Source organism: Oncorhynchus nerka, linkage group LG20 (genome assembly GCF_034236695.1).
Source record: "Oncorhynchus nerka isolate Pitt River linkage group LG20, Oner_Uvic_2.0, whole genome shotgun sequence".
NCBI classification, from domain to species: Eukaryota; Metazoa; Chordata; class Actinopteri; order Salmoniformes; family Salmonidae; genus Oncorhynchus; species Oncorhynchus nerka.
The window spans coordinates 77,535,167-77,557,966 of record NC_088415.1 but is presented as its reverse complement, the minus strand read 5'-3'; the positions used below and the strand labels follow the sequence as shown (position 1 = coordinate 77,557,966).

The 22,800-nt window shown below is 44.6% G+C and overlaps 1 protein-coding gene across 5 annotated transcripts in view; it reads right to left on the bottom strand.

Moving 5' to 3' along the window:
- Positions 1-3,907: 3,907 nt before the first annotated feature.
- Positions 3,908-22,800, bottom strand: part of LOC115103151 (protein FAM227A) — a 29,554-nt gene continuing 10,661 nt past the window's right edge. For 2 of the 5 annotated variants that reach the window (XR_010460231.1, XR_010460229.1), the window contains exons 2-14: positions 20,385-20,562; positions 20,028-20,095; positions 19,847-19,907; positions 19,588-19,688; positions 13,888-14,031; positions 11,183-11,281; positions 10,957-11,061; positions 9,418-9,547; positions 8,828-9,048; positions 8,299-8,392; positions 7,991-8,073; positions 6,426-7,793; positions 6,011-6,274 (exon numbers count right to left, since the gene is read on the bottom strand). Coding sequence is in view for 1 of the 5 variants with exons in the window: in XM_029623863.2 (XP_029479723.1) it covers positions 4,004-4,099; positions 4,324-4,396; positions 6,012-6,164; positions 7,636-7,793; positions 7,991-8,073; positions 8,299-8,392; positions 8,828-9,048; positions 9,418-9,547; positions 10,957-11,061; positions 11,183-11,281; positions 13,888-14,031; positions 19,588-19,688; positions 19,847-19,907; positions 20,028-20,095; positions 20,385-20,505 (1,707 nt within the window). In the remaining 4 variants the exon portion in view is untranslated. Of the gene's footprint in view, positions 4,100-4,323; positions 4,397-6,010; positions 6,275-6,425; positions 7,794-7,990; positions 8,074-8,298; positions 8,393-8,827; positions 9,049-9,417; positions 9,548-10,956; positions 11,062-11,182; positions 11,282-13,887; positions 14,032-19,587; positions 19,689-19,846; positions 19,908-20,027; positions 20,096-20,384; positions 20,563-22,800 lie in introns of those variants that run through there. The other 3 variants (XM_029623863.2, XR_010460230.1, XR_010460232.1) reach the window with 3 other exon arrangements.

The window sequence follows — 22,800 nt, the reverse complement described above, 5'->3', positions numbered from 1 at the left end:
CTCGCCTGAGGTAGAGTACCTTATGATAAGCTGTAGACCACACTATCTACCAAGAGAGTTCTCATCTATATTATTAGGCGTCTATTTACCACCACAGAACAATGCTGGCACTAAGACCACATTCAACCAACTCTATGAGGCCATAAGCAAACAAGAAAGTGCTCACCCAAAAGCGGTGCTCCTATTGGCCGGGGACTTTAATGCAGGCAAACTTAAATCAGTTTTACCACATTTTTACCAGCATGTCACATCTGCAACCAGACGAAAAACAACTGGACCAACTTTACTCCACACATAGCGATGCATACAAAGCTCTCCCCCTGCCCTCCATTTGGCAAATCTAACCATAATTATATCCTCCTGATTCCTGCTTACAAGCAAAAACTAAAGCAGTAAGTACCAGTGACTCGCTCAATACGAAAGTGGTCAGATAACGCGGATGCTACGCTACAGGACTGTATTTCTAGCACAGACTGGAATATGTTCCGGGATTCATCCAATGGCATTAAGGAGTATACCACCTCAGTCATCGTCTTCATCATTAAGTGCATCGACGATGTCATCCCCACAGTAACCGTACATACATATCCCAACCAGAATCCATGGATTACAGGCAACATCTGCATCGAGCTAAAGCCTAGAGCTGCCACTTTCAAGGAGCGGGACACTAATCCAGACGCCTATAAAAAATCCGTTATTCCCTCAGACGAACCATCAAACAAGCAATGCGTCAATACAAGATTAAGATTGAATCCTAATACACCAGCTCTGACACTTGTCGGATGTGGCAGGGCTTGAAAACTATTACGGACTACAAAGGGAATCCCAGTTGCGAGCTGCCAAGTGACGTGAGCCTACCAGACGAGCTAAATGCCTTTTATGCTCGCTTCGAGGCAAGCAACATTGAAGCATGCAATGAGAGCACAAGCTGTTCTGGATGACTGTGCGATAACGCTCTCAGTAGCCAATGTGATCAAGACCTTTAAACAGGTCAACATTCACAAACCCACGGGGCCAGATGGATTACCAGGACGTGTACTCAAAGCATGTGCTGACCAACTGGCAAGTGTCTTCACCGACATTTTCAACCTCTCCCTAACCAAGTCTGTAATACCTACATGTTTCAAGCAGACCACCATAGTCCCTTTGCCTAAAGAAGCGGAGGCAACCTGCTTAAATTGTTAACACCCCGTAGCACTCACATCGGTAGCCATGAGGTGCTTTGAAAGGCTGGTCATGGCTCACATCAACAGCATTTTCCGGAATACCCTAGACCCACTCCAGTTGGCATACCGCCCCAACAGATCCACAGATGACGCAATCTCAATCGCACTCCACACGGCCCTTTCCCACCTGGACAAAAGGAACACCTACGTGAGAATGCTGTTCATTGACTACAGCTCAGCATTCAACACCATAGTGCCCACTAAGCTAAGGACCCTGGGAATAAACACCTCCCTCTGCAACTGGATCCTGGACTTCCTGACGGGCCACCACCAGGTGCTAAGAGTAGGCAACAACCCGTCTGCCACGCTGATCCTCAACACTGGGGCCCCTCAGGGATGGGTACTTAGTCCCCTCCTGTACTCCCTGTTCACCCACGACTGCTTGGCCAATCTCGACTCCAACACAATCATTAAGTTTGCTGACGACACAACAATGGTAGGCCTGATCACCGACAATGATGAGATAGCCTATAGGGAGGATGTCAGCCATAAGACTGCTGAACAATTAATAAAATGGCCACCAGACTATTACGCAAGACCCACTGGCTCCAGGTCATCTACAAGTCCATGCTAGGTAAAGCTCCGCCTTATCTCAGTTCACTGGTCACGATGGCAACACCCACCCGTAGCACGCGCTCCAGCAGGTGTATCTCACTGATCATGCCTAAAGCCAACACCTAATTTGGCCGCCTTTCCTTCCAGTTCTCTGCTGCCTGCAAAAATCGCTGAAGTTGGAGACTTATCTCCCTCGCCAACTTTAAACATCTGCTATCTGAGCAGCTAACTGATCGCTGCAGCTGTACATAGTCCATCGGTAAATAGCCCACCCAATTTACCTACCTCATCCCCATACTGTTTTTATTTATTTACTTTTCTGCTCTTTTGGACATCAGTATCTCTACCTGCACATGACCATCTGATCATTTATCACTCCAGTGTTAATCTGCTAAATTGTAATTATTCGCCTACCTCCTCATGCCTTTTGCACACAATGTATATAGACTCTTTTTTTCCCTCTACTGTGTTATTGACATGTTTACTCCATGTGTAACTCTGTGTTGTTGTCTGTTCACACTGCTATGCTTTATCTTGACCAGGTCGCAGTTGTAAATGAGAACTTGGTCTCAACTAGCCTACCTGGTTAAATAAAAGGTGAAAAAAATATATAAAAAAATAAAAATGACATTGAACCCGCCTCCATTTGTTTTGTACACTGCTGCTACTCGCTGTTTATTATCTATGCATAGTCACTTCACCCCTACCTACATGTACAAATTACCTCTAACCTGTGCCCCTGCAAACTGACTCGATACCGGTACCCCCTGTATATAGCCTCCTTATTGTTGTTATTGTGTTACTTTTTATAGTTTTTACTTTAAGACAAATTGTCTATAAATGGGGAAAGTTCAACACTGTTGCTACTCTCCCTATTGAGATATTGTGGCATGACCTCAAGAGAGCAGTTCACACCAGACATCCCAAGAATATTGCTGAACTAAAACAGTTTTGTAAAGAGGAATGGTCCAAAATTCCTCCTGACCGTTGTGCAGGTCTGATCCGCAAGTACAGAAAGTGTTTGGTTGAGGTTATTGTTGCCAAAGGAGGGTCAACCAGTTATTAAATCCAAGGGTTCACAGACTTTTTCCTCCCTGTACTGTGAATGTTTACAAGGAGTGTTCAATAAAGACATGAAAACATGTAATTGTTTGTGTGTTATTAGTTTAAGCAGACTGGACTATTGTTGTGGCCTAGATGAAGATCAGATCAAATTTTATGATCAATTTATGCGAAATCCAGGTATTTCCAAAGGGTTCACATACTTTATCTTGCCACTAAGTTCATGAGACATTTACAAGTTATATTCTTCATGAGTCATTGGGTACATATCATTAATTTATAGGACAAAAATGTATGTGGCAACTGCAGATTGCCCCTGTAAAGTCCACTTTAAAACATCCACTTCAGAATAGCGAGATACGGCCAAAGATGCAGAAGCAAAGGAAGCAGTGGTGGTCAAACAAATCTCCTTAAATGGCCTGTGGACTCACCCTAGTGTGTCTCTTGGCTCGGAAGTGTGATATTTCTCCTTTTATGTCATGTAATAAATATTTTACTATAACATGTTTATAGATCACATTCAGGGAATTCCAATGGCCGGCTGTCTGTCATTTGGTCTGTCAGTCTCTCTCTTTCTAGATTACACAGGCCAGACACTGTTAGCTAAGTGTTGTTGATCCAGCCCTCTGAGCTGGCATCAGAGAAAAGCAACGTAGTTTGTTTTCTTTATCAGACATTTATATTTGATTCAGTAATTCATGTTGTTGTCCTGTTTCTTACCATGAGTCATCAATTGATCACACTGTAATCAATCTACTGAGCTGTCTGTGTTCTCATTTCCAAAAGCAATGCTGGTGACCTTGAGGGGTATCGTTTGGGAGGTCAATTAAATATCGTCTATCATAAAGCCAAGATCTCTGTCCAAAACCCCAACCTATCCATATTCTATCTTATGTTTTACACTCTTTCAGTCTTTCTTTTGAATGATTACTCAGAGTCAACACCATTCAGACACAGGTATCTGTAGCCATGTATATACCGCCACATTGTGCCTGTGGTAGTTCATTACAGCATTCCTGCACAGACAGCGTGTACCCCGAAGAGCCAAATATAATCAAAGCCAATACAGGTGAAGCATGTTTTTTTTAATGCATTTCCGATATGAGGGTAGTCAGGGTTCCAGTTCAGGGTTGAGGGGTCAAACCCGGGGGGTTAAGGGGTCAGACTGAGGGGTCAGGGGTGACTTTGTCCAGCCCAGACACAGCCATTTCGAAGGCGTGTATGACCTCAGAGCTGGTCCTGGTGTCCTCTTCATTCTACAATAAGAATGACAGAACTGTCAATAAAGGGATATACAGCTACTGTACTTGTAGCTACTTTATAGCTTATCTACCTTCATTTTACAGTAGTGAGGGCCCTGCCGCCCATTACTGAAATTCATATAGATCAGGTTAAGCCATACTCTTTGTGGCACAACACAACAGTACCACCTTTAATACAACAATAGTGAGGACTCACAGGACAGTCATGTAGAACTTACAATGGTCTCTGGGACCAGTAGCTGGCACAGTCGTTTGATAGTTGTCTTCTGGGACAGGATCTTTTTCTGTTTCCTGATTAAAAGAGAGAGAAAGGAGCGTCACCAATACAGGACAGAATCATGCATGCTTTTGTTCACTTTATTATCTTTTGAAAAGACAAAAAAAGCAAAGACACATTCGGGCAGAGGGTAACATGTGAAAATATTATAAACTGGGTGGTTCGAGCCCTGAATGCTGATTGGCTAACAGCCGTGGTATATCGGACTGTATGCCACAGGTATGACAAAACATGTATTTTTACTGATCTAATTATGTTGGTAACCAGTTTATAATAGCAATAAGGCACCCTGGGGGGTTGTGATATATGGCCAATATACCATGGCTAAGGGCTGTATCCAGGCACTCTGCATTGTGCTGTGCATAAGAACAGCCCTTAGCCATGGTATATTGGCCATATACCACAGACCTCTGTGCCTTATTGCTTAATTAACATAAACCACATATTTTCACAGGGGAGAAAAAATGCATTTGTATGGGCCAGGGAACATTGGCTGTGTGAGAGTAGGCCTAGAATCAGACAGTGAGAGCAGAGTAGGCTATCATTACCCCAAATAGGTGACAAGTATTAATAGGCCAACATAGACAGATCCAAAGCAGACATTACATGGAGCATAATTTATTTCCAACACCACCTGTGGCTCGCTCTGCAGGTCTAGGCTAAGCTACATCAACATGGTATCTCTCTGTATGGTTATTCAAATGATCAACCTGAGCCTACAGGAGGACAACACCTTGTATGGCTGAGGCAGCAGTGGGCATGTCTGCGTGCCAGGTTGTTCCCTGTTCCCTACATAGTGCACTACTTTTGACCAGAGTGGTTCACTATCTAGTGGGTAGGGTGCCATTTGGGATGCATTTTATGCCTTATATGGATGAGACAGCATTATTTTAAATATATTTTTTCAACATTGTTTTTGTATTGACAAGGAGGGACACCATTATGCTAATTGTACTAACATAAAACTGGATATGTTACACAAGGCATTATGGGTATTGTAGTATATAATGCTACAGTTATCAATCAGAAGACCTTGTCAGGTCTCAATACAAGTGATACACTGAGTATACCAAACATTAAGAACCCCTTCCTAATATTGTGTTGGGACTCTACAAGGTGTCGAAAGATGTCCACAGGGATGCTGGCCCATGTTGACTCCAATGCTCCCCACAGTTGTGTCAAGTTGGCTGGATGTCCTTTGGGTGGTGGACAATTCTTGATACACACGGGAAACTGTTGAGTCTAAAAACCCAGCAGCATTGCAGTTCTAGACACAAACTGTTGCGCCTGGTACCTACTAATATACCCAGTTCAAAGGCACTTCCATATTTTGTCTTGCTCATTCACCCTATGACTGGCACACATACACAATCCATGTCTCAATTCTGTCAAGGCTTAGAAATCATAATTTAACATCTCTTCTCCCCTTCATCTGCACTGATTGGTGGATTTAACAAGTGACATCAATAAGGGATCACAGCTTTCACCTGTATTCACCTGGTCAGTCTGTCATGGAAAGAGCAGGTGTTAATTTTTCGTACACTCAGTGTGTCTCTTACAGTGTGTGTCTTACTACAGTAAGATATACACTGTAGTGTTGAGCTGTGGTGTTGGGAATGTTAACTGTACCTGAAGGTTTCATAGCGCTCGTCCAGCTTCCTCTGGTTGAGAACATAGAGGTCCTTGGAGTATTGGCCCCACATGGTCCTGAGGTCCCTGCGGTGGGCCACAGAACGCTCCTGGGCCTTACTCAGAATGTCCCTGTACGTCACTGATCCAGCCGTAACATCACCAAGGGGTCAAGGAAGGAACACTGGCTGTGATGTCATGTACAGCGCCATCAGAAAGTATTCACACCCCTTGACTTTTTCAGCATTTTGTTGTGTTACAGTCTAAATTTAAAATGGAACAAATAAAAAAAATTGTCAATAAGTATTTAACTCATGTGGCAAGTCTAAATGAGTTAGAGAGTAAAAAAATGTGCTTAACAAGTCACATAATAAGTTGCAATAATACAGTTTAACATGATTTTTGAATGACTACCTCATCTCTGTACCCCACACACAATTATCTGTAAGGTCCCTCAGTAGAGCAGTGAATTTCAAACACATTCAACCACAAAGACCCGGGAGGTTTTCCAATGCCTCGCAAAGAAAGGCAACTATTGGTAGATGGGTAAAAAAAAATGCAGACATTGAATATCCCTTTGAACATGGTGAAGTTATTAAATACACTTTGGATGGTGTATCAATACACCCAGTCACTTCAAAGATTCAGGTGTCCTTTCTAACTGAGGAAGGAAACCAAATATTCCAAAACATGCATCCTGTTTGCAATAAGGCACTAAAGTAATACTGCAAAAAATGTGGCAAAGCAATTGACTTTTTGTCCTGAAAACAAAGTTTTATGTTTGGGGCAAATCCAATACATCACATTACTGAGTACTAATCTCCATATTTTCAATCAGTGGTGGCTGCACCATGTTATGGTCATGCTTGTAATTGTTAAGGACTGGGGAGGGTTTCAGGATAAAAAAAATATGGAATGGAGCTAAGCACAGGAAAAAGGTTAGAGGAAAACCTGGTTCAGTCTGCTTTCCACCAGACACTGGGAGATGAATTCACCTTTCAGCAGGAAAATAACCTAATACACAATGCCAAATCTACACTGGAGTTGCTTACCAAGAATGTTCCTGAGTGGCCAAGATACAGTTTAGACTTAAATCTACTTGAACATCTATGGCAAATAGCTGAAAATGGTTGTCTGGCAATGATCAACAACCAATTTAAAAGAGCTTGCATCATTTTTAAAAGAATAATGGGCAAATCCAGGTGTGGAAAGCTCTTAGTAAAAACACCTTTGGCACCAATCTTTCTAAGTATTGACCCAAGGGTGTGAATACTTATGTAAATGAGATCTTTCTGTATTTAATTTTCAATAAATCTGCAGATATTTCTAAAAACATGTTCTCACTTTGTCATTATGGGGCATTGTGTGTAGATGGGTGAGAAAAAATATATTGAATCCATTTTGAATTCAGGCTGTAATACAACACATGTAGAATAAGTCAAGGGCATGAATACTTTCTGAAGGCCCTGTATGTGGATGCGGGTGGCAGAATGGCTAATACAGGAGTACCCTCTAACTTTATCAACAGAATGATCTGTGGGGTACATGTTTGGCGCCGGGACACACACATACACATTACACACACACACACACACACACTCCATTATTATCATTGTGAGGATATGGAGGCAGCTTGCTGATCTCGGTCCGGACCACCAGTACGTCCTGTCCCACCTTGGGGTCCATGTGGAGAACACGCATGTAGTACTGCACCAGAGGACTGTTGCCATACACGTTAAACACACTGCGCTTAAACGCCATGTCCGGGTAGGCTACTTGGGACTGTGGGAGAGGGGGAGAAACAGTGGGAATGAGAGAGGGATATGAAGGAGAGTGGATGAGAGAAAAAGAGAAAGGTGTGTGTTTGTTTGAGAGCGAGTGAAAGAAAGAAAAGATCAGGGGTGAATAAAACAATGTCAGCAGGGAGAGTAAGACAGACATGAGTGTGAAAGCTGGACGGTGTGAAGTGCCAGTCTGACCTCTCTGGCAGGTGTCTGGTTGGCCTGTCCAGTCAGGGCCTTCAGGTCTGACCCTGTGATGTTCGCTGAGCCCACGGTCTTCTCTGGAACAACCAGAACATCACACACAGCCAACAACAGAGAGACAGGGGAGACAAGAAGAGCACACAAAGTGCAAGTTGGCATATTGAGTTCTGGTGAAGTCAATATCACTACCAAAGACCTATGCCATGAATCTCAAATTTGAATCAAGTCCATGCAGAGAAACCACTAAACACAGACTACATTTAGACTACTTATGCTTACCAAATGGAGACATAGAGCTTTACCTTCCGAGCCTGAGGTAGTGCTGGTTGTGTTAACTGTGCTTTTAGATGGCTGGCTCTCCAGAGTGGTGTGACTACTACTGGTCAGCAATGAGCTCTGAGACACACACAGAAGGACATAGGGTCTGATCAATTGGTGTCCCACTGGGCACAGACGTCATTTCAATGTCTAGTTTTGATTTCCATTTGGTTGAGTTGTCCACTAACATGAATTGAATGTCACCATGTCATTGGATTTAGGTTAAATGTTCCCTTACCTTGAAGACTTTTTGCAAATCCAATCCGTTTTCCACGTTGATTCAATGTCATTCAATTTTGTTGTTGAAATTACGTGGAAACAACTTTGATTCAACCTGCTTTCACCCAGTGGGGTGTTTGTGTGTGTGTGACTGAGTGTGTGTGTGATTGAGAGAGAGTGTGTGTGTGTGTGTGTGTGTGTGTGTGTGTGTGTGTGTGTGTGTGTGTTGTGTGTGTGTGTGTGTGTGTGTGTGTTCGCATGCCTGCGTGAGTTTGACAAAATGAAAAGACTGACCGGTTTGTTCCTCAGTAGAGTGGTGGCACTGCTGGTCAATTTACTATGAAAGGGCTCATCAACATAGGCACTGGAGAACATACTGTCTAGGAGAGACAGACATGAGTCACTCTCTTTCTCATTCCTCTTGTTCCCAGAAACAAACTGAACATGAGTGGCCTCCTCTGGCTCCAGAGCCTCGAAATCCCACTTTTTAAAAACATCAGGGGCAGGACAGATACCTGAAAGAGAGAGAGACAGAGAGACAGAGAGACAGACAGAGAGACAGACAGACAGACAGACAGACAGACAGACAGACAGACAGACAGACAGACAGACAGACAGACAGACAGACAGACAGACAGACAGACAGACAGACAGACAGACAGACAGACAGACAGACAGACAGACAGACAGACAGAGAGAGAGAGAGAGAGAGGGGTAAACAGTGTCAGCTGGGAGGGTAGATAGGTAGAATTAATATGAAAGACTGAAAGAATCTATAGATACCTGAGTGGAAATAGAGTACTAAATGACAGAGAGAGAGTTAATTGACTATTGTGTGATTTACTTGTGTATGTATGTTTCTCAGTGAGTGTGTGCAGTGTCACCTCCTGTCCACTGGTAGGCAGTAAAGCACAGTGGGATGAGGAAGGTGTCACTGCGGAGGGTTCTGCAGGACTGAGGGAAACAACAGCAGAAGCAGCAGTACAGGGTCTGGGCCAGAGTACTGGGGAACTCCTATAGACGAAAGAGATTAGGAAATAGTTTTGATTATACTCAGTGTTAGATAAATGTAAAAGCTATACAGTTGAAGTCAGAAGTTTACATAAACTTAGGTTGGAGTCATTAAAACTAGTTTTTGAACCACTCCACAAATTTCTTGTTAACAAACTATAGTTTTGGCAAGTCGGTTAGGACATCTACTTTGTGCATGACACAAGTAATTTTTCCAACAATTGTTTACAGACAGATTATTTCACTTATAATTCACTGTATCACAATTCCAGTGGGTCAGAAGATTACATACACTAAGTTGACTGTGCCTTTAAACAGCTTGGAAAATTCCAGAAAATTATGTCATGGCTTTGGAAGCCTCTGATAGGCTAATTGACATCAATTGAGTCAATTGGAGGTGTACTTGTGGATGTATTTCAAGGACTACTTTCAAACTCAGTGCCTCTTTGCTTGATATCATGTGAAAATCAAAATAAATCATCCAAAACTTCAGAAAAAAAATTGTAGACCTCGACAAGTCTGGTTCATACTTGGGTGCAATTTCCAAACTCCTGTTAGTACCACATTCATCTGTACAAACAATAGCATGCAAGTATAAACACTATGGGACCAAGCAGCTATCATATCGTTCAGGAAGGAGACGCGTTCTGTCTCCTAGAGATGAACGTACTTTTGTACGAAAAGTACAAATCAATCCCAGAACAACAGCAAAAGACCTTGTGAAGATGCTGGAGGAAACAGATACAAAAGTATCTATATCCACAGTAAAACGAGTACGTTATATCGACATAACCTGAAAGGCCTCTCAGTAAGGAAGAAGCCACTGCTCCAAAACCACCATAAAAAAGCCAGACTACGGTTTGCAACTGCGCATGGGGACAAAGATCATACTTTTTGGAGAAATGTCCTCTGGTCTGATGAAACAAAAATAGAACTGTTTGGCCATAATGACCATTGTTATGTTTGGAGGAAAAAGGGGGAGGCTTGCAAGCCGAAGAACACCATCCCAACCGTGAAGCACGGGGGTGGCAGCATCATGTTGTGGGGGTGCTTTGCTGCAGGAATTACTGGTGCACTTCACAAAATAGATGGCTTCATGAGAGAGGAAAATGATGTGGATATATTGAAGCAACATCTCAAGACATCAGTCAGGAAGTTAAAGCTTGGTCGCAAAGGGGTCTTCCAAATGGACAATGACCCCACTCATACTTCCAAAGTTGTGGCAAAATGGCTTAAGGACAACAAAGTCAAGTTATTGGAATGGTCATTGACTATTGTGTGATCCTATAGAAAATGTGTGGGCAGAACTGAAAAAGCGAGAACCTTCCGCTCAGTTGAATCTTATAATATTGTATGTTATGTGCATGATCAATCTATCAACCTGCACGGGAGTACAGAAAAATAGGCATTACCCTGAGAAACCACTTGCCACTGCGTGATGTTAGACTCTGGGTCAGGATTCGGATGTAATTCTCTGCGATTCGTGCAAAGAGGCTGTCCTGTATGCGTGCGTCTGGCTGGAGGGAAAAAACAACAGCCATTAATGTAACACCACCTGTGGTTTAAGTCTGTTGACAACTGCACTGCACTAGAGAATAAAAACACATGTGCATAAATGTGACTTTCTGTCAATCTCACCTGGAAGTGCTGTAGAAACAGCCACCAGAAGGAGTCCATGACAAAGTCCTCCATCATAGAAGAAGATAGGATGCTTAGGAACACTGCCTTGTACCTGGGCTACAGGACAGGATGGAGATGGAATGTTTCAAACATTAGTCAGATAATTATAATAGTTTGCTGATTATGTTTGAAATCATATTTGAAGTTCATGTTCATGAGCCATACTCTGTTTCCTTAGCCTGGTCCCAGATCTGTTTAACTACACATTTGGCATGTCAAAAACCATAGAAGTTAGACCAAACCGATCTGGAACCAGGCCAACGTTTCCTTTCTTCAATGTGAAACTGATCCCCCTACCAAATGAAGAAGCCTACAGGATATGCCTTGTAGTCCAGCGGATAAGAACCAAATATACCCGAGAAGTGGCAAACTTGTTACACTAATACTAGAAACATTTTATACATGAGTGGCCTCCTCTGGCTCCAGAGCCTCAAAAGCCCACTTCTTAAAAACATCACCATAAGGAACATTTTAAAGACATTTTAAAGAGGCAGTCTGAGAAGCCTGTCAGTCAACCAGGGTGACCATTTTAATAAAATGGCTGCCATTCGGATTTCCTGTTAGAAGAAAAAAGGGTAAAATCATTCCAAACAATATCAAAAGGACTTTGTAATGTTTACCCACCCACTAAATAAATCCCACAGATATTATTAAGAATAATTCTGATCATAAAATACTTTTAACACCTTCATGGTGCTCCTATTGAGGTCATTTTGACAATAATCCTGTGGCAAAAAAAAATGGAATATGACAAAGCCACCAAATTCCACAAACAACTGGGGCATGTCTAAATAAGTATTTCTGGCTATAGTGACATCAAAGACTTTTCAATATGGCCACCAACCAGCTGCATGGGGCCATATTGGACTAGATTCAGTTAGCCACATCTGCATAAATAATTGGCAGGGGTGTAATGTACTTAAGTAAAACATAATTTAAGTAGTTATTTGGGGGTATGTGTACTTTACTTTACTATTTATATTTTTTGCCAACTTTTACTTCAATACATTCCTAAAGAAAATATGTACTTTTACTCCATACATTTTCCCTGACACCAGAAAATACTCGTTACATTTTGACAGGAAAATGTTCCAATTCACACACTTATCAAGAGAACATCCCTGGTCATCCCTGCTGCCTCTGATCTGGCGGACTCACTAAACACAAATGCTTCATCATTCGTCAAAAAAATAATAATAAATTGTACCGTCTGGTTTGCTTAATATAAGGAATTTGAAATTATTTATACTTTTACTTTCAAATACTTAAGTATTTTTAAAACCAAATACTTTTAGACTTTTACTCAAGTAGTATTTTACTGAGTGACTTTCACTTTTATTTGAGTCCTTTTCTATTAAGCTATACTTTTACTCAATTGTGACAATTGACTACTTTTTCCAACACTGATAATTGGTACATACAGCCAAATTATGGATTAAAATGTTTGACGGGAAAATGTAAAAAAATAATAATAATCTTTAAAAAAAATGTCTGGAAAACACAATAAAATTGTCCAAAAGTTCCATATATACAAATCCTGTAAATATTTAGTGAAAAAGTGGTGAAATTCTGTTTTTTGTCATGTTTTTCATGGCTAGTTCCAAAACTTTACATGTAAACACTCTAAAAAGTACTTTTTGCAGTGATATATAATATGATATTCTGTTTTGTGTACATTTTATGAAATGTGACAGGAAACCTACCTAGTACACATCACTTTACAAAAAATCACATATGAATGTATTATGTCCAGCAGAGAGACAGATAACCCATTTTAACAAAATCATTTTGCGAGGAGACCTTTCGGCCTTCAAACAAAGAAAGTAAAAGTCTAAACAAAGATGTTTAGCTATAGTGCCACTGAGATGTACCCTATTATACACAGTGGTGTAGTGCTATTTTTTCAGGTGCCGGAGTGGAAAAAAAGAAAATGTCATCATTTCTCAATCAACGTTTGCAGAGTAGCCTGTTGAATAATATCATTTTATATGCATGAAACACATCATTCAAATACAACGTCTGCCTATGCCTACACACATTGACTTGAATAAATGTTTGTACATTTAACATCTTCTTGAGTGATGTGAGTAAATGCATTTCAGAGCAGATGTAACAAGCTACAGACAAGCCTACCTGGAGAGTTTCCATTGGGTTTCTTAACCATTTTTTTAGCGGCCATACTGGAATTGACTGCCAGGGGGGTAATGGACAATCTGTGATGACAGTGTAGCCACAAATACCTATTTAGACATGCCCTAGCTGTGTGTCAAATTTGGTCTCTATCACATAATCCTCAATTTCCTCATGTAGCCGCTAGACTATGGTCACAATGACCTCAATATGACCACTATTAAGGTCTTAAGTGTACATTATGATTATTGTCTATATTATCTGTGGGATGCATTTAGTGGATAGATAACATTACAAAGTCATTCTGATATTGTTTGGAACAATTTTACCCTATTTTCTTCTAACAGGAAATCCGGATGGCAGCCATTTTATTAAAATGGTCACCCTGGTTGACTGACAGGCTTCCCAGACTGCCTCCAATCTATAACATGTCCCCTTAAGGTATCTAGTATTGGTGTACCAAGGTTGATACTTGTATCATAAAATGGAACAATTATTTCACCTATCTGCTGGACTACAGTGCTGTTTAGTACCTTGTCGGTGAGGTGTGGCTGTGCCCTCACTACGTGGGTAATGATGGTAGAAAAGGTGTTGCTGTGTGGCAGGGGCATGGGCATGTCATCTCTGAACCCTGGGTACTGATACAGCTCCACCAGCTTGGGCATGCCCACCTCACGCTGAGGGAGAAAGAGAGAAAGCAGATTAAACCATCTCAGTGGAAAGAAATGTGATTTCCCATGGCATCTTCTTCTGCCTTCTGCCTGGGATAACACACATCGCTATTTGAACACACACAAATGACCAACATAAAATCCCATTCGAATTCTCAGTTTAAACTTGATATGCAGCATTGTCTCTTAACTCAATCAGGAACAAGTCTGTTGAATATGTAATTTACTGTCACGAATATTACCGAAGGTGACTCCCCTTCTTGTTCGGGTGGCGCTCGGCGGTCGTCGTCGCCGGTCTACTAGCTATCGCCGATCCGTTGTTCTGTGTTCGTTTAGTTCTGTCTAATTGGTAGCACCTGTTTCTTGTTTGGTTGTTAGGATAGGGTTATATATAGTCTGTTCAGCCCGCTTCTGTTTCGTGCGGGCTTGTTCGCCTGTTTTCTTGTTTGAGTGTATTTTTGTTGGCATTTGGGTTTTTCGCTGTCCGTTTATATTTCTGTTAATTTGTGTTTCCACTTTTGTTCATGTTATGTTTCCGGGACATTTAAGCGTGTTGTTTTTCCCACATCTTTTGCTCTCTGCGCCTGACTCCACACCTCTTCACTCATTTACTCGTAACAGAAGCCCGCACCTTCTATGGAGTCAGCAGGAGCAGCGACCACTCCTCTTCCCACTATGGAGGAGCGAGTCCAACATCACACGTCCATCCTCCATCGCCTAGGATCAGCGATGGATCAGATGATGGAGAGGATGGATCGTTGGGAGAGGAATGGTTTCCCTACTACTAACCCACCGACCCTCCCACCAGCAACTCTACCATCTCCCCCATCTGGATCCGGTTCCAGCGCTCTGCACATGACGCCTCCGAGGAATTACGATGGAGCAGCGACGGGGTGCCAGGGATTCCTGCTTCAATTAGACCTCTACCTGGCCACCGTTCGGCCGGCCCCCTCGGAGGAGGAGAGAGTAGGGGTCCTCATCACATGCCTGACCGGTAGAGCCCTGGAGTGGGCTAATGCGGTCTGGAACGGGCCCGACTCAGCGAAGGACAACTACCCGGAGTTCATCCGCCGTTTCAGGGCCGTGTTCGATCACCCTCCAGAAGGTCGAGCGGCGGGTGAGAGATTGTTCCATCTTAGACAGGGGACGAGGAGCGCGCAGGACTTCGCGCTGGAGTTCCGGACCTTGGCTGCGGGAGCAGGGTGGAACGACAGGGCCCTGATAGACCATACACACACAGGTGTAGCCTGAGAGAGGACGTCCGTAGGGAGCTTGCCTGTCGGGATACTACACTCAGCCTGGATGGACTGATAGACCTGTCGATCCGGTTGGACCATCTGCTAGCTGCTCGTGGACGTTCTGAAAGGGTCCTGTCAGTTCTACCTCCTAATCCTCCTGCCCCTATCCCGATGGAGCTAGGAGGGACCGTGTCAAGGGAGATCGGAGGAGGAAGCTCCTCCTGTACCAGTTGTGGCCGGAGAGGGCACACGTCTGGTCGGTGCTGGAGGAATTCATCTGGGAATCGTGAGGGCAGGCAGAACACTCATCGGTCACCCCAGGTGAGTAAGCACCACACTCTCTCAGAGTTTCCTGTTGGTCACATGTTCCTATTAATTTGTTTCCTTAATTATTCTCCTTCTCTCCAGCATAAGGCACTGGTAGATTCAGGCGCAGCTGGAAACTTTATAGATCGCGGACTCGCTCAGAGGTTGAGGATTCCGTTAGTAAAAGTAGACCCCCCTTTTACCGTGCACTCTTTAGATAGTCGACCATTAGGGTCAGGGCTGGTGAAGAGAGCCACAATTTCGTTGGAGATGATTACGCAGGGGAATCACAAGGAGCGAATTAGTTTGTTCCTTATCGATTCACCTGCGTTTCCAGTTGTACTAGGGATTCCCTGGCTAGCTATTCATAATCCTACAATTTCGTGGAAACAGGGAACTCTACAGGGGTGGTCTGATGAGTGTTCAGGCAGGTGTGTAGGGGTTTCCATCGGTGCGACAACGGTGGAGAGTCCAGACCAGGTTTCCACCGTGCGCATTCCAGCTGAGTATGACGATTTGGCTATCGTTTTCAGTAAAAAGAAGGCGACCCAATTACCACTCCATAGGCAGGGGGATTGCGTGATAAACCTCCAGGGTAACGCTGCACACCCCCGGAGTCATGTGTATCCTTTGTCCCAGGAGGAGAAGGTGGCTATGGAAACTTATATCACCGAGGCTCTGGGACAGGGGTATATTCGGCCCTCCATGTCACCTGTCTCTTCGAGTTTCTTTTTTGTGAAGAAAAAAGATGGTGGTTTACGTCCGTGTATTGATTATAGAGGTCTAAATTCCATCACAGTGGGTTTTAGTTACCCACTACCTCTCATTGCTACGGCAGTGGAATCATTTCAGGGAGCGCAGTTCTTCACTAAACTGGATCTCAGGAGTGCTTATAATCTGGTGCGTATTCGGGAGGGAGATGAGTGGAAAACTGCATTTAGCACTACGTCTGGCCATTATGAGTACCTCGTCATGCCATACGGTTTAAAGAATGCTCCAGCTATATTTCAATCCTTCGTGGATGAGATTCTCAGAGAACTGCACGGACAGGGTGTAGAGGTGTATATTGACGATATTTTGATCTACTCCGCTACACGCACTGCGCATGTATCTCTTGTGCGCAAGGTTCTTAGACGACTGCTGGAGCATGACCTGTATGTGAAGGAGGAGAAATGTGAGTTTTCCAAACAATCAGTTTCCTTCCTGGGTTATCGCATTTCCAGCTCTGGTTTGGTAATGGAGGGTGACCGCGTAAAGGCCGTGCGTAATTGGCCGACTCCGACCACGGTAAAGGAGGTGCAGCGGTTCTTGGGATTTGCCAATTACTACCGGAGGTTTATCCGGGGTTTTGGTCAGGTAGCTGCCCCTATTACCTCACTGCTGAAGGGGGGCCGGTGCGTTTGCAGTGGTCAGCAGAGGCGAACAGAGCTTTTCATAAGTTGAAGGTGATGTTTACTGAGGCGCCGGTGTTGGCACATCCGGACCCTTCTTTGGCGTTTATAGTAGAGGTGGACGCATCCGAGGCTGGGGTTGGAGCGGTGCTCTCACAGCGTTCGGGTGCGCCACCGAAGCTCCGCCCCTGTGCCTTTTTTTCGAAGAAACTCGGGCCAGCGGAGCGGAATAATGATGTGGGGGATAGGGAGTTGTTGGCTATGGTTAAGGCCCTGAAGGTGTGGAGACACTGGCTTGAGGGGGCTAAGCACCCTTTCCTTATCTGGACTGACCATCGTAACCTGGAGTATATCCGATCAGCTAGGAGACTGAATCCTCGTCAGGCAAGGTGGGCCATGTTTTTCACTAGATTTCATTTCACTATCTCGTATAGACCAGGTTCCCTCAACACTAAGGCTGACGCGCTGTCAAGACTCTATGACACTGAGGACAGGTCCATCGATCCTACTCCCATCATTCCGGCAGCTAAGCTGGTGGCACCAGTAGTATGGGATGTGGACGCGGACATCGAGCGGGCGTTAAGGGAGGAACCTGCGCCTCCACAGGTTCCGGAGGGTCGTAGGTACGTGCCGCTGGCTGTCCGTGATCAATTGATTCGATGGGCTCATTGTCTACCCTCGTCGGGTCACCCAGGTATTTTTAGGACAGTGAGAGGTCTTGAGAGGAAGTACTGGTGGCCCACTTTGAGGAGGGATGTGCGATTCTATGTTTCCTCCTGTTCGGTGTGCGCCCAGAGTAAGGCTCCTAGACACCTGCCAAGAGGTAAATTACAACCTCTTCCCGTTCCACAACGGCCGTGGACCCATCTATCGGTAGATTTTCTTACTGACCTTCCCCCCTCTCAGGGTAACACTACAATCCTGGTCGTTGTGGATCGGTTCTCTAAGTCCTGCTGTCTTATCCCATTGCCCGGTCTCCCTACGGCCCTACAGACTGCGGAAGCTCTTTTCACCCATGTCTTCCGGCACTACGGGGTGCCCGAGGATATAGTTTCTGATCGGGGCCCCCAATTTATCTCCCGTGTTTGGAGGGCATTTATGGAACGTCTGGGGTTCTCGGTCAGCCTGACCTCAGGGTATCACCCGGAGATTAATGGGCAGGTGGAGAGAGTTAACCAGGAGGTGGGTAGGTTTCTGCGGTCGTATTGCCAGGACCGGCCAGGGGAGTGGGCGAGATATATTCCCTGGGCAGAAATAGCCCAGAACTCACTAAGCCACTCCTCTACCAACATGTCACCATTTGAGTGCGTGTTGGGGTACCAGCCAGTCCTGGCACCGTGGCATCAGAGCCAGACTGAGGCTCCTGCGGTGGAGGAGTGGGTACAGCGCTCTAAGGAGACCTGGAGGGCGGTCCAAGAGTCATTACGCCAAGCGAGTATAAGGCAGAAGAAGAGCGCTGACCGTCACCGCAGTGAGGCCCCCGTGTTTGCACCTGGGGACAGGGTCTGGCTCTCGACCCGAAACCTGCCCCTCCACTTGCCCTGCCGGAAGCTGGGTCCGCAGTGTATAGGGCCATTTAAAGTCCTGAGGAGAATAAATGAGGTTTGTTATCGATTATTACTTCCTTCGTATTATCGTATTAACCCCTCATTTCATGTGTCTCTTCTCAGGCCGGTGGTAGCTGGTCCCATGCAGGAAGATGAGGTTCCGGAGGTTCTACCGCCCCCTCTGGACATCGAGGGGTCCCCGGCGTACAAGATACGAGCTATTCTGGACTCGAGACGCCGGGTGAGGGGCTTGCAGTACCTCGTTGACTGGGAGGGGTACGGTCCGGAGGAGAGGTGCTGGATTCCGGTGAGGGATATTCTAGACCCATCTATGTTGAGTGAATTCCATCGCCTCCGTCCGGATCGCCCAGCGCCTCGGCCCCCGGGTCGTCCCCGAGGCCAGCGTCGGCGCGCTGCGGGAGCTGCGCGTCAGGGGGGGGGGGGGTACTGTCACGAATATTACCGAAGGTGACTCCCCTTCTTGTTCGGGTGGCGCTCGGCGGTCGTCGTCGCCGGTCTACTAGCTATCGCCGATCCGTTGTTCTGTGTTCGTTTAGTTCTGTCTAATTGGTAGCACCTGTTTCTTGTTTGGTTGTTAGGATAGGGTTATATATAGTCTGTTCAGCCCGCTTCTGTTTCGTGCGGGCTTGTTCGCCTGTTTTCTTGTTTGAGTGTATTTTTGTTGGCATTTGGGTTTTACGCTGTCCGTTTATATTTCTGTTCATTTGTGTTTCCACTTTTGTTCATGTTATGTTTCCGGGACATTTAAACGTGTTGTTTTTCCCACATCTTTTGCTCTCTGCGCCTGACTCCACACCTCTTCACTCATTTACTCGTAACATTTACACATGAGTTGAATGGGTCAGAAGAACCTATTCCAGTAATTACATTATGTATACAGGATAACAATGTGACCAACCAGCTTCAGTGTTCTCAAAGAGGACAGCTCTCACTGATTATGGATGATTATTGATCAAAATGACCATTGACATAATAGGCAGATCACACTTGGGTTACCCAGGCGATACGTCACTCCTCCTCAACACCATCCTCCTCCCTCTGTCAATTGTGAGCCCTGACCTTTTCAGCTGGCATGTTGTGCCGGCGATTCTGCAGCGACGTGGACGAGTCCTGCTGGGACGACAGCCGTGTGAACTTTGACCCCGCCTTGTCTTGTCTGTCTGGAGGGAGGAGAGATATCACATGATTACTTAACCCTGTATCAAACCATTAGACCATTGCTAAAATTCTGTTTCCCTTTTCCTATTCCTTGAAACTATAAGAAGACATAAGCATTGTTTGAAATGTCAAGAACCCATAAGAAACCATGTGACCATACCTTTGCCCTCTGCGATAGCAGCTAGGTGAGTATGTAGCGTCTGTCCGCAGTCATAACCCATCTGAAAAACACAGCTTCCACATCATGATACAAAGACTATACTATGAGGTGTGTGTGTGTGTGTGTGTGTGTGTGTGTGTGTGTGTGTGTGTGTGTGTGCGTGCGTGTGCCCTACACTCACAGAGCTGAAGAGGGGAGGCAAACGGGCAATCCTTGCACTGAGGGACCCTATTGAACCCACCAGACAAGCTGTCACACCCCCATAAAGGACAAACACAAATTCACACTCTATTATTTCAATATTTATCAGTCATATCATAACATAGCAATGAGGTAATTGGAGAGAAGTGTGTGGGACAGTGAGGGACACTAAATGTACATCACCACGATTGTGTAAACTATTTCACTTAGGCCTACTGAATGGGGACACTATGTGTTCAATAGGCTGGGCTATTGCCTCCCTAACATTAGCTGAGTTTAGTCCACGATACGATACAGGGATCTACACTAGAGCTCCCTGGACGTGTGAAGAGGATACAGGCTGGAGTGTGTGAGGCCTCTTGTAGGCTCTCCTTCTGGCTTCGCGCAGTGACAGGGTTCTCGCTCACGTCCTCCTGGTACACCACGATGGGTGTGCACTGCTCACTGATGTCCGCCATGGTTGACCTCTGCCACTACCGCAACTGCCGCCTCAGCAACAAACCTAGGGAGACGGGCTGGTGCATAGCGGCATTTTAAGTTGTCAATCAATTCCAAAGCCAATCAAACACTCTCTATAAGCCAATGTCAACACAGCAGGAAAAACAGCATGACATTGACATTTCTTACATTTTAATCACAGCAAAAGGAAGGTAACATTGCCACTACCTTGCTCTCCAAACAACGAGCATGAATTGAGGAGCAAACTGAATCAGACAAGAAGGAAATACATTGGAGGCCAGTGGGAATTAATAAAAGCTCTTCTTTATTGATAAAACCAGCTAATTTTGGCCTTTCATCCTTCAGCCTTCATTGGTATTTAAAGAAGGAATATGAAGGTGTATTTTATTTCAAATGACCTCCTACAGCTTCCAATAGGTCATTCTATGTCTATAAACAATGGGTCAGATTTTTGCAACCCAATCACATAGTTGTTTTTGTATTTCCATTGTGATTGAACCCATATGAGGCCATTTTGATATTAGTATTTTATGCATAAAGCAATGGAGGTCACGTTTGTTATGGGTGTAAGATGGCACGTTGATGCTATCTGTTGGTAAATGTTCATTACTGCAACACCAGTGTCCTACCAGTGTACTGCATATACCCTTGCAATGTGCTGCACAACTGGTTACTTGCATCAGTGACACTGTCTCGTCATTTAACATCCAAACATGACCACTACAAATCAGAGCGAACTGTTTGGGTTTACATAAAATTCAACTGTGTAAAACATTGCCGGATTTCACCTTAACTACAGTGAGTTTGCTAGTTAGCAATTAGCTTCAGTGTTGTTAGCATCAGATAGACATGGCTGCTAACATTCCCCTCCCGCCATTATGAAGCTCAGCGGAGATTAGAGCACGAACTGGGATACTTTTAGAGGTGAATGGGAGGACTATGCACCAGCTACTGGACTTCTGGAAAAGGAAGATGATGCAGTGGCTGCCACTTTGAGGACTATAATGTACACAACCACAACCTGAACCTAACAGCAGCTCAGCAAGGTAACGCAACAGCTATTCTTGATGCTCTTGAACACAACTTTAAACCAGCATGTTATTTAGGAGTGTTATATTTTTGGCTGTTGTAAACAGGAGGATGGGGAGTCCATTTACAGCTTTGTCACCAGGCTAAGGGAAAGGGCAGCTAGCTACATGTGAATATGGTGCTTTAAGAGACAAACTGATCAGCGATAAGAGTGCTCGGCATAGCTGATGAAGGCACATGCAGACATTTGCAGAGAGCACGGGACCTGACACTCGTCTTGGCATTGGAGACATGCCGTGCGGCAAAGATTACTCTTATACGGATGAGGTCCATGGTGTTCGAAAGGTAGCATATGGATGGACAATGTCAATGCTACATTCAGGTAGCCAGCTAAGAAATTCCCCTTTGCCACAGCTAATGCTAATACTACAGCCAACTGCAATAGATAGCCCCTATACGTGCGGATATTGTGGCATTTCTCACAGATGGATAAAGAACACTGCACAACCTATGGGAAAATGTGTAAAATCCTGTGGCACAGCTAATCACTTCGAATGGGTCTGTATGAAGAGCAAGAGAAAGGAGGGTAAAGTGCACTCCATTGAAACAGACACAGATGAGGGGATCAACAGCACTGAGAACCACAACAATGCCAGCTAGATTCTGAGGCCACATGCCTTAAAGACAAAAGGAGGCTTGCGCCCAGAAACAAACAAACACAGAGTAGCACCAAGCTGAAACTGTATTCAGGCCACCTGTTTAGGCCTGTGTGTGACAGAGTGTGTTGTGCTTGGCCAGAAACACACCCTTAAGTTTGAAATAATTTAGGCTAGTCAACAGCCATTACTGTCAGGGTCAACATGTAAGCACCTCGGGCTTATTAACGTCACCAGTTCAGTGTGCACCTCGCAAAGTACCAGTGGCCCTGAAAGCAGCTGTGAAGGCTCAGCTCGACAAATATGATGCAGATGGACACATCACATCTGTCACCGGGCCTACAGACTGGATTAGTAATATGGTTATCTTCAAGAAACCAGACAAGCTACAGCTATGCATTGATCCTTAACACGTCAACCTGCGATGTTCATATTACATTATGCCCACGTTGGAGGATGTTCTTTACAAGCTCCCGAAGGCCATATTCTTCACACTCGTGGACACCAGAGTTGCCTTCCTGCAGTGCAAACTCGACGAGCCCAGCACCTACATGACCACCTTTTGGACACCCTGGGGTAGGAAGTGGTGGTTGAAGCTCCCGTTTTGTG